The 11,501-nt window shown below is 44.8% G+C and overlaps 1 protein-coding gene across 12 annotated transcripts in view; it reads right to left on the bottom strand.

The window, feature by feature from the left end:
- Positions 1-6,473: 6,473 nt before the first annotated feature.
- The window catches only part of LOC118938861 (glutamate receptor-interacting protein 1-like), a 738,669-nt gene continuing 733,641 nt past the window's right edge, over positions 6,474-11,501 (bottom strand). For all 12 annotated transcript variants that reach the window (XM_036945416.1, XM_036945417.1, XM_036945409.1 and 9 more), the window contains 3 exons: positions 10,146-10,379; positions 8,937-9,083; positions 6,474-7,490 (listed from right to left, as the gene is read on the bottom strand). In XM_036945416.1, coding sequence (XP_036801311.1) covers positions 7,173-7,490; positions 8,937-9,083; positions 10,146-10,379 — 699 coding nt within the window. In that variant the 3' untranslated portion in view covers positions 6,474-7,172. The remainder of the gene's footprint in view (positions 7,491-8,936; positions 9,084-10,145; positions 10,380-11,501) is intronic.

The following is an 11,501-nucleotide window of genomic DNA, read 5'->3' as shown; positions in this document are numbered from 1 at the left end:
CTCGGCCCCAGTGATGTACTGGGCCGTACGCATTTCCCCCTGTGGCGCCTTGCGGTCGGATAGCGGTCCGGCGCCATCGTTAGACAGGAAACTGCATTACTATCTAGGCTTGTTTCATTTTATTGATCAAGAGCCTCAGATGAGATTCTGATCATTTCATCAGTTTGTTTGCAATCATCTCAGCCATGTTGTTTTTTCCACTCTAAATCAAATCAGCCATGTTGTTTATTGTTCCACTCTGTAAATCACCTCAGCCATGTTGTTATTTTTCCACTCTGTAAATCACCTCAGCCATGTTGTTATTTTTCCACTCTGTAAATCACCTCAGCCATGTTGTTTATGTTCCACTCTGTAAATCACCTCAGCCATGTTGTTATTTTTCCACTCTGTAAATCACCTCAGCCATGTTGTTATTTTTCCACTCTGTAAATCACCTCAGCCATGTTGTTATTTTTCCACTCTGTAAATCACCTCAGCCATGTTGTTATTTTTCCACTCTGTAAATCATCTCAGCCATGTTGTTGTTTTTCCACTCTGTAAATCATCTCAGCCATGTTGTTGTCTTTCCACTCTGTAAATCATCTCAGCCATGTTGTTATTTTTCCACTCTGTAAATCATCTCAGCCATGTTGTTATTTTTCCACTCTGTAAATCATCTCAGCCATGTTGTTATTTTTCCACTCTGTAAATCATCTCAGCCATGTTGTTGTTTTCCCACTCTGTAAATCACCTCAGCCATGTTGTTGTCTTCCCACTCTGTAAATCACCTCAGCCATGTTGTTGTCTTTCCACTCTGTAAATCACCTCAGCCATGTTGTTGTTTTTCCACTCTGTAAATCATCTCAGCCATGTTGTTGTTTTCCCACTCTGTAAATCACCTCAGCCATGTTGTTGTCTTCCCACTCTGTAAATCACCTCAGCCATGTTGTTGTCTTCCCACTCTGTAAATCACCTCAGCCATGTTGTTGTCTTTCCACTCTGTAAATCACCTCAGCCATGTTGTTGTCTTCCCACTCTGTAAATCACCTCAGCCATGTTGTTGTTTTCCCACTCTGTAAATCACCTCAGCCATGTTGTTGTCTTTCCACTCTGTAAATCACCTCAGCCATGTTGTTGTTTTTCCACTCTGTAAATCATCTCAGCCATGTTGTTGTTTTCCCACTCTGTAAATCACCTCAGCCATGTTGTTGTTTTTCCACTCTGTAAATCACCTCAGCCATGTTGTTATTTTTCCACTCTGTAAATCACCTCAGCCATGTTGTTATTGTTCCACTCTGTAAATCACCTCAGCCATGTTGTTATTGTTCCACTCTGTAAATCACCTCAGCCATGTTGTTTATTTTTCCACTCTGTAAATCACCTCAGCCATGTTGTTTATTTTTCCACTCTGTAAATCACCTCAGCCATGTTGTTGTTTTTCCACTCTGTAAATCACCTCAGCCATGTTGTTATTTTTCCACTCTGTAAATCACCTCAGCCATGTTGTTATTGTTCCACTCTGTAAATCACCTCAGCCATGTTGTTATTGTTCCACTCTGTAAATCACCTCAGCCATGTTGTTTATTTTTCCACTCTGTAAATCACCTCAGCCATGTTGTTTATTTTTCCACTCTGTAAATCACCTCAGCCATGTTGTTTATTTTTCCACTCTGTAAATCACCTCAGCCATGTTGTTTATTTTTCCACTCTGTAAATCACCTCAGCCATGTTGTTTATTTTTCCACTCTGTAAATCACCTCAGCCATGTTGTTTATTTTTCCACTCTGTAAATCACCTCAGCCATGTTGTTTATTTTTCCACTCTGTAAATCACCTCAGCCATGTTGTTTATTTTTCCACTCTGTAAATCACCTCAGCCATGTTGTTTATTTTTCCACTCTGTAAATCACCTCAGCCATGTTGTTTATTTTTCCACTCTGTAAATCACCTCAGCCATGTTGTTATTTTTCCACTCTGTAAATCACCTCAGCCATGTTGTTGTTTTCCCACTCTGTAAATCACCTCAGCCATGTTGTTATTGTTCCACTCTGTAAATCACCTCAGCCATGTTGTTTATTTTTCCACTCTGTAAATCACCTCAGCCATGTTGTTTATTTTTCCACTCTGTAAATCACCTCAGCCATGTTGTTGTTTTTCCACTCTGTAAATCACCTCAGCCATGTTGTTATTTTTCCACTCTGTAAATCACCTCAGCCATGTTGTTATTGTTCCACTCTGTAAATCACCTCAGCCATGTTGTTATTGTTCCACTCTGTAAATCACCTCAGCCATGTTGTTTATTTTTCCACTCTGTAAATCACCTCAGCCATGTTGTTTATTTTTCCACTCTGTAAATCACCTCAGCCATGTTGTTTATTTTTCCACTCTGTAAATCACCTCAGCCATGTTGTTTATTTTTCCACTCTGTAAATCACCTCAGCCATGTTGTTTATTTTTCCACTCTGTAAATCACCTCAGCCATGTTGTTTATTTTTCCACTCTGTAAATCACCTCAGCCATGTTGTTTATTTTTCCACTCTGTAAATCACCTCAGCCATGTTGTTTATTTTTCCACTCTGTAAATCACCTCAGCCATGTTGTTTATTTTTCCACTCTGTAAATCACCTCAGCCATGTTGTTATTTTTCCACTCTGTAAATCACCTCAGCCATGTTGTTATTTTTCCACTCTGTAAATCACCTCAGCCATGTTGTTATTTTTCCACTCTGTAAATCACCTCAGCCATGTTGTTATTTTTCCACTCTGTAAATCACCTCAGCCATGTTGTTTATTTTTCCACTCTGTAAATCTTTTTTTATTGTTTCTCTTTTCTCGGCCATACAAAGGTTTACAGCTGGAGGAATTCCCAAAGTTATACATAGACGATAAATATCATGCTACCAAAGTATTAAATTTGTACAAAAATACTTTTACAGGTCATAATACCGGTCCATTAGAAATAAAAATACAATTTTTCAGGGACTTAAACAGTGAGTTTCTTTAACTGTATCATACATTGAATGATGGTTGACCCCACTATGGTAATTGGCAGTGTGTACTCCAGTATTAAGAACAGAAAAATGACCACTCCACCTGAGCTATTTAACTCAAAGGCTTCGTCTGCATAAGTCCAAAAGCTTGTTCTCTGTAGCGTTGAGGTGAATTGTAAAGAAACCTAAGGTGCAAATGTCTGCAATGAACTGTATCTGTGGTTAAATAAACCACTGGTTGGTTGTTTTTTTGACACAGCGAATGGCTTGAGATTCAACTGAACTCTTTTTAAAAGACAACAATTAGTAGCAGTGACTGGAAGTAGTCAATTATTACTGTTGGGCTACTACGGTTGAACTGTGTGTAGTCATTTTCAGTAGTTGAGATGTCAGTCATTTCAGTAGCTGAGATGTCAGTCATTTCAGTAGCTGAGTATCCAGTGCATTTGATGGCAGCCATTTCAGTAGCTGAGATGTCAGTCATTTCAGTAGCTGAGATGTCAGTCATTTCAGTATACAGTGCATTTGATGTCAGCCATTTCAGTAGTTAAGTATTGGGAGTTGTCCATGTATAAATACAGCACTTGAAAGTGAACATTTTGAGACGACGTGGCTTTTCCAACAGTCTCTATGGCGCAAGTGAGAGAGATGGAGAGCGAGATCGTTGTCTAAATAAGAGATCGAGTGGTTGGTTATATAGTGGGAGGGATAATGCTGTCGTACGTGAGCCATTTCCACAACAACAACAACAAAAAATAGTGAGACCATAGAAATAGAAATCATAGAATGGGATTTGTTTCCCCCATTTCAAGTCTGATCTAGTTCTGTAAGCAAGAGACCGTGTTCTGTGAGCACTGAAGACCGAGAGTTGACGTCACCGAAGACAGAGAGGTGACGTCACCGAAGACAGAGAGGTGACGTCACCGAAGACAGAGAGGTGACGTCACCGAAGACAGAGAGGTGACGTCACCGAAGACAGAGAGGTGACGTCACCGAAGACAGAGAGGTGACGTCACCGAAGACAGAGAGGTGACGTCACCGAAGACAGAGAGGTGACGTCACCGAAGACAGAGGTGACGTCACTGAAGACAGAGAGGTGACGTCACTCATCCAGAAAAAAGCCACTGGTTTACATGAAGTACACGGTTCGGGAACGTCTGTTTCGTCACAGGTCAGCCTGCTTTTGACCTCTTTTTTTCTGGTGTCAGTTTGTTTTTTTATGAAGTGAAAATCTACTGGAATTACATCTTGTTGCCGTAACCTTGTTGCCTTACCATTATAGGGTAAGATATTACACTGGACCCTTCAACATACATCTCTCATCATCATCATCATCATCAAACAAGTGTCATTTTCTATATTACAAATTCTTTGTTATTATTTGAAGCCTTTTGGGGGGGGGGGCAAACCTCAGAAAAACAATGAACCGTACATAAACATACTTTAAACAAAGCCAGTATCACACAGATTAGCATATTAGTTGATATTTACTCAAAACAGGGTACAGGGATGGTGGGATACAAAATAGAAGAGCAGTTTTGAATTACTTGGGTTATTTTAGATTTTACCTCATGCTTTCCCCCGCCCCTCCCCTTAAATCAATGGGTCATTTTGATTGGATGGTAGGAATTAAATGAGTAACGTTACTATTCCGGGTGGGATATTTAAGGTTGATTTGATATCTGGTTGGTTGGCGCTCTTTTCAGATCGTCGTTTTAAAAGGATAAAATGACTGCTATAATATGAGTGTCGTTTTTTTTTCTAAACCCAGTTTTATAGGTGCCTCTTCCTAAGTAGTAGTTAGTTTCAGTACCGATGAAACTACCTGCGATGTGCTGTCCAATGTTCTGAAGTAGTAGGACTTTCTCTCTGGGGCCTCCCGTAGCGGCTCAGCGGTCTAAAGTACTGCATCGCAGGGCTCGAGGCGTCACTACAGCCCCGGTGTCCATCCCAGACTGTGTTACAGCCGAGACCAGGAGACCCATGAGGCGGCGCACAATTGGCCGAGCGTTGTCCTGGTTAGGGGAGGGTTTGGCCCGGACGGGATTTCCTTGTCCCATTGTGCTCTAGCGACTCCTTGTGGCGGGTTGAGCGCCTGCAAGCTGACTTCGGTCGCCAGTTGTACGGCGGTTCCTCCGACACATTGGTGCGGTTGGCTTCGGGGTTAAGCGAGCAGTGTGTCAAGAAGCAGTGTGGCTTGCCAGGGTCGTGTTTCGGAGGACGCATGGCTCTCGACCTTCACCTCTCCCTGTACGGGAGTTGCAGCGATGGGGCAAGATTGTAACTACTAATTGGATATCACAATTATTTTTAAACTCTATCTCTGGTTCCTGTAACAGCACAGTGTTAGCATACCTATTTCACTCATACTGTATGCAGGCAAGTCAGACTCAGGACCACAGAGTCAGTTCTTCCTCCTTTACTAGTGCAGCTGTAAGGAAGCACATTGCATATATCACCTCCTCGTACAGTAAAAAAAAACATCTCTTCTGCATCTATTTATGAAAATAGATCTATGTCCAAATGAAGGATAAGGTGCTTCAGGGAAATGGGCGATCCTGTATTCTAGGATTCAGAGAAGTCGCCATTTTGTTTTTGGGGAATTGCAGATTGTGTTTTGTTGTTTTGTTTCTTTCTAATTGCGCGTAGCCTAGATAAAGCTGCTTCTTCATTCTCCTCCCCAAAGCAAAGCTTTTTAAATCCTTTTCATATATTATGCTTCTAGGTCAACCAGTGTGCTTGGTGACATGCATGGAGCGGAGACGTCACTTCTAGTCTCGTCTGCCAAACGCATTGTGATGAAGCCTAAGGGGACGACTGACTGTCCCGGTTCCATTTCAACATCCTCCTCCTCAGTCTTGTCTACGAGAGGCAGGACTACAGTACAGGCTTCAGAAAATAAATGGGGCTAACGTTTAAAATATTGTGCTATTTTCCAGATGTTTTTTTTCTTTTCTTTCTTCCCCCAAGTCAAATAGTCTACTTAAAAATCATTGGGAAGAAGTGAGACGCAGTACTGATATTTTCTCTGTAAAAACCATTAGAAATCACAGGGGGGAGGGACAGAGAGCTAGTGAGACCCGGGTATGACAGATGAAGGAGGACAGAGAGCTAGTGAGACCCGGCTATGACAGATGAAGGAGGACAAGGAGGACAGAGAGCTAGTGAGACCCGGCTATGACAGATGAAGGAGGACAAGGAGGACAGAGAGCTAGTGAGACCCGGGTATGACAGATGAAGGAGGACAAGGAGGACAGAGAGCTATAGTGAGACCCGGGTATGACAGATGAAGGAGGACAGAGCGAAGCCAAGTGTGAACGAGAGAGACCAAGAGAGAGAGAGGGAAGGAGGGAAGGACTCCCTAGAATAACTAGATAGAGGGTTTGTATCACTCTGGCCTTGTTTCCGTCACGCTGCTACACAACAATGGTGCAGCAACACAAACACACACGTACAGAGTGGCCAGTCCAGCATCACATGTAAACGTTTCAGCAAATGTTAGTGTGTTTTTCTTTTTTTGTTTGTTTTAAACAACAGAACTGTGTTACTGTTTTATTGTCCAGCTGCAGTAATAAAAAGGAGAGGATCGGTCGGATGGCACTATTGTTTCAGTTCATCGCTGTTGTTATTTTTGTCTCGGGTATTTTCCAAGAGGTCAGTGTGGTCGACGTTGCCCTCCATCTTTGTAGTTCGCCTCCATCTTTGTAGTTCTTTGTAGTCCTTGGGTAGTGGTGCGTACCGTACTCAATAGTCCCCAGTGTGAGGGAGGAAGAGGAGGAAACCTCTTGTGATTGTGGCTCATGCTCTGGCTCAGAGGAAGGAGTTTAGTTTTGTCAGTGTGCTTTGACTTAGCGGCCCAGGACCCCACCATCCACCTAGGAACACTGTCTGTCTATCTGTGTCCTTAATAGCACCCTATTCCCTAGGTAGTGCACTACTTTTAGCCAGAGCTGAGAGGGGTTAGCCTGCAAAAGAGGTTCTGGACAGAAGTAGTGCCCTACATGTGCAATAAGGCTCCATTTTAGATTGACCCCCTGTCTCATCAGAGTGGTTTTCTAAAGTAGCACCAGGGGGAGGACAACTCACAGGGGAAGGGGAGAGAGAGAGAGCCTTGGGCCTTCAGACCTCCAGTCTGCTATAAGGTCTTAGTGGGACAGATAGATAGACAGAAAGAGAGAGCCTTGGGCCTTCAGACCTCCAGTCTGCTATAAGGTCTTAGTGGGGTCTCTATCATCTAGCCCAGCCCCGGCCAGCGCCGCCCCGATCCCAGTCACCCCGATTCCAGCAGCCATCCTGGACAAGGAATGGTGGTTCTGGTTCGGTGGAGGGCCAGAGAGGCTGTCCCCCGGCTCGGTCCAGTTGATAACAGGCTCCTCGGCGGGTAGCTGGTTCAGTTCTGACTGGGACCCGGTTTTGGAGGAAGCAGGGTTCCTGCTGATCACCAGGTCCAATTTGTTTCCTGACTCGGCGATCAGAGGGACCACCAGACAGCAGTCGAAGTCTCTGGTCCTCACGTGGTTGATCTGAGAAACCAAAAGACGAGAGAGAGAGAGTTATTTAGATTTGGGTTTAAAAAGCTTTTGAGGTCCATTGAATGAATGTTAAAGAGGCAACAAAAGGAAGTGTTACCAGCCAGAAAGCACAGACTGACGGTCCGTCGTGGCAAACCTCTGTTTGACCCTCATCTGGTGAGCAGAGGTTTGCCACGACGCTGGTTTATATCTGGTTTAAAAGCTTTGGTTTAAAAGCCAAACAAATATGTCATATTTGTATTTCCTGAGACTGAAAGTTTAACTTCAGGCTTTGCCTCAGAGCGGTTTCCTTTCATTTCAGTTAGGAGCCGACAAGATCAATACATCTACTCTGTTTTAAACCTTCGGGTGAACCGTTTGTAAAAACCCAGTCCTGTTCTTCAAACAGGAAGTCAGAACACTTACGTTCTCTCTCTCTCTGCTCCTGTGTACGGCTGATTTAATATTTACTGATGTACCCGTCAATTACAACCACAGTAAACATACAAGCTGAATAATGTATCATCTTGGCTATCGGAATAAACTGCAGTTCATTTCCTTGAGCACCTTTGTGTTTGTGCTTTTAGAAACAACATTGTCAGCGACTTGGAAAAAAATAAAAGTTGAATAACGTCCCAGGTTGACGTTCACCTGTCAGAAGACTAAATTGTAGTTGAGTTCCTTGTTTGTGCTTTTAAAAAACAACAACAGTGACCTGAGGGAAGCTGATAAGGAAGACAGTCTCTCTCTCTCTCTCTCTCTCTCTCTCTCTCTCTCTCTCTCTCTCTCTCTCTCTCTCTCTCTCTCTCTCTGTCTCTGTCTCTCTCTCTGTCTCTCTCTCTGTCTCTCTCTCTGTCTCTCTCTCTCTCTCTCTCTCTCTCTCTCTCTGTCTCTCTCTCTCTGTCTCTCTGTCTCTCTCTCTCTCTCTCTCTCTCTCTCTCTCTCTCTGTCTCTCTCTCTCTCTCTCTCTCTGTCTCTCTGTCTCTCTCTCTCTCTCTCTCTCTCTCTCAGCAGCGAATAATGAGACAACCTTTATTTTCTTTTCATATGCTAATGACACGTTCACTAGATTGACAGCTTCCCTGGAGAGGGATTCATCTATCCATCAACACGACTCTCTCCGCCAAGTCAGCCTCACTTAGACCAGCGGGAAATTAGGCCAATGTTGTGTATCAATTTGGGACCCCCCAAAAAATTGCAAAAAATCCTTTGACGTTCTATGAACTGTGTAGATCTGCTCTACTTTAGGGAGTTCTGTAACACCCATATCTACTTCCTGCCTTTAGCTACATGGAGGAAATAGAAACTATTGGAAAGGTCAAATTATTTCTTATCTAAATGTTGAACGTGCTTGTGGGCGACGGAGAGAAGCAAAATGGTGCAGTTTGAGGCCATGTGGCGGAGAGGGATGTGTGTGTGTGTGTGTGTGTGTGTGTGTGTGTGCGTGCGTGCGTGTACCTGTAGCAGCCTGTCGTAGGACTTCAGCCCCCCGACCTCTGCAGGTCCCCCTGGGCGGATGTTGTTGACATAGACACCTTTCTCCAGGAGGCCATCCGACACACTGAAGCCAAAGTCTTCAAGGTCCGACTCCTTCAACAGACTCACCTGCACAATCAATCAATAATGTCCTCAACTATCAATTAATCATTTAACCTGGTGTAAATAATGCAGTTGATTGATAGACTGGATGACAGGCTGTGTCTGCTGACAGTCATGATGTGATTGATAGACTGGATGACAGGCTGTGTCTGCTGACAGTCATGATGTGATTGATAGACTGGATGACAGGCTGTGTCTGCTGACAGTCATGATGTGATTGATAGACTGGATGACAGGCTGTGTCTGCTGACAGTCATAATGTGATTGATAGACTGGATGACAGGCTATGTCTGCTGACAGTCATAATGTGATTGATAGACTGGATGACAGGCTGTGTCTGCTGACAGTCATAACGTGATTGATAGACTGGATGACAGGCTGTGTCTACTGACAGTCATAATGTGATTGATAGACTGGATGACAGGCTGTGTCTGCTGACAGTCATAATGTGATTGATAGACTGGATGACAGGCTGTGTCTGCTGACAGTCATGATGTGATTGATAGACTGGATGACAGGCTGTGTCTGCTGACAGTCATAATGTGATTGATAGACTGGATGACAGGCTGTGTCTGCTGACAGTCATAATGTGATTGATAGACTGGATGACAGGCTGTGTCTGCTGACAGTCATAACGTGATTGATAGACTGAATGACAGGCTGTGTCTGCTGACAGTCATAATGTGATTGATAGACTGGATGACAGGCTGTGTCTGCTGACAGTCATAACGTGATTGATAGACTGAATGACAGGCTGTGTCTGCTGACAGTCATAATGTGATTGATAGACTGGATGACAGGCTGTGTCTGCTGACAGTCATAACATGTCAATACCAGAGCTTCATCATAAATGAAGCTGTCAAAAAGCTCAAGTTGAAGACTCGCAGACACTTAAGATGCGTCAGCACGTTCTTACCTTCACAGGGTTTTTAACCCCTCTGACGTTCCATGAAATTAAGTAAACAGTGTAAAGAAAAGCAGCAGTACTCTGGCCCTGGAGGGCCTTGGTGGGCCCCGGGGGGCTTTGGAGGGCCCCGGGGGGCCTTGGTGGTGGTTTATCATCGTTACCTTGTGCAGCTCCACGGGTGTGGGCGACATGACGTCATTCATCTCCTGCTTCATCTTCCTCATGGCGAAGGCCTTGCGCCCCCCGTCGCTGGGCAGGGTGTTGGAGCGCGAGGACTGGTTGTACTGAGGCCGGGCTGCGCTGCGCTCCTGGAAGCTGGCCTGCCGACCCAGGTGGCTCCTCAGAGGAGCAGGGTCATGGTTCAGACTCAGACTGCTGCCTGACATAATGGTGGCCTGGAGGGGGGGGGGGGGGAGAGGAGACACCGGGGGAGGAGATGAGGGAGGGAACCGAGAGAAAAAGAGAGAGGGGGAAGAGGGAAAAGATGGGGGAGGGAGAGAAGAATGGGAGAGGGGGAGATGGAGAGGAGAGAAGGGAGAGAGAGAGAAGGGAGAGGGAGGGAGGGAGGGAGAGAGAAGAGAGAGTGGGAGAGGGAGGAGATGGGGGAGGGAGAGAGGAAGGGGAGAGAAGGGAGGGAGAGAGAAGAAAGAGTGGGAGAGGGAGGAGATGGAGGAGGGGGAGATGGAGAGAAGGGAGGGAGAGAGAAGAGGGAGGGAGAAGAGAGATGGAGGAGAGGAGAAATGAGAGGAGAGAGAGGAGGGGGAGGAGAGGGGAAATGAGAGGAGAGAGAGGAGGGGGAGGAGAGGGGAAATGAGAGGAGAGAGAGGAGGGGGAGAGGCCAGAGAGGGAGAACAGGGGGTCATGGTGATGAACTTCCAAAGTGAGATATGAAGTACAAGGTCCGCTCATGGACATGAGAAGTGCTCCAGGTGTAGAATGTGTTCAAGCAGTGTGTCAAAGAGAAATGGTTTGATTGTAGAATAATAACATAGACAGTTCCTGTCAGAGGAGATGGTTGGTTCAGCATCATCATCATCATGACCCAATGAACAAACAAACAGAGACGGAAAAACTTCAAAACCCAAGACGCCTTGCAGCAACTGTCCCATCATGCTTTGCTCACACCGCCATGCCCATTGTCACATCATCATCATCACTCTTCCCACTGATTGGACAGGAATGAGTGATGGGAACTCAAACCACCAGACGTGGAGGTCTCATGTTTGTGACAAACTGAACACTGTTTCACCCAAGCTGATGCATAGAGGTGCTGCAGGAACCGAAACAGTTTGGCCAACAACACACTGTCACAGTCTCCATGCACCAAGACACAAGGTACAGCGCTTTGACTCTAAATGGAAGATGTGTGTGATTCATTCCAACATACAATTTGCCAGTTTTCACGTTGACAAATGCAACATGCTCTTCACTACTGACATGAATTAACAGACGTGTTCATTTAAAGCGAATGAGGAGCCGTAGGGTGTGTTCAATCCAAGTGGAGGTGGCATTTAATT

The sequence above is a fragment of the Oncorhynchus mykiss genome, chromosome 15 (assembly GCF_013265735.2).
Source record: "Oncorhynchus mykiss isolate Arlee chromosome 15, USDA_OmykA_1.1, whole genome shotgun sequence".
Classification (NCBI taxonomy): domain Eukaryota; kingdom Metazoa; phylum Chordata; class Actinopteri; order Salmoniformes; family Salmonidae; genus Oncorhynchus; species Oncorhynchus mykiss.
Note: the sequence above shows the minus strand (reverse complement) of the source record. Positions and strands in the feature narration are given on the sequence as shown.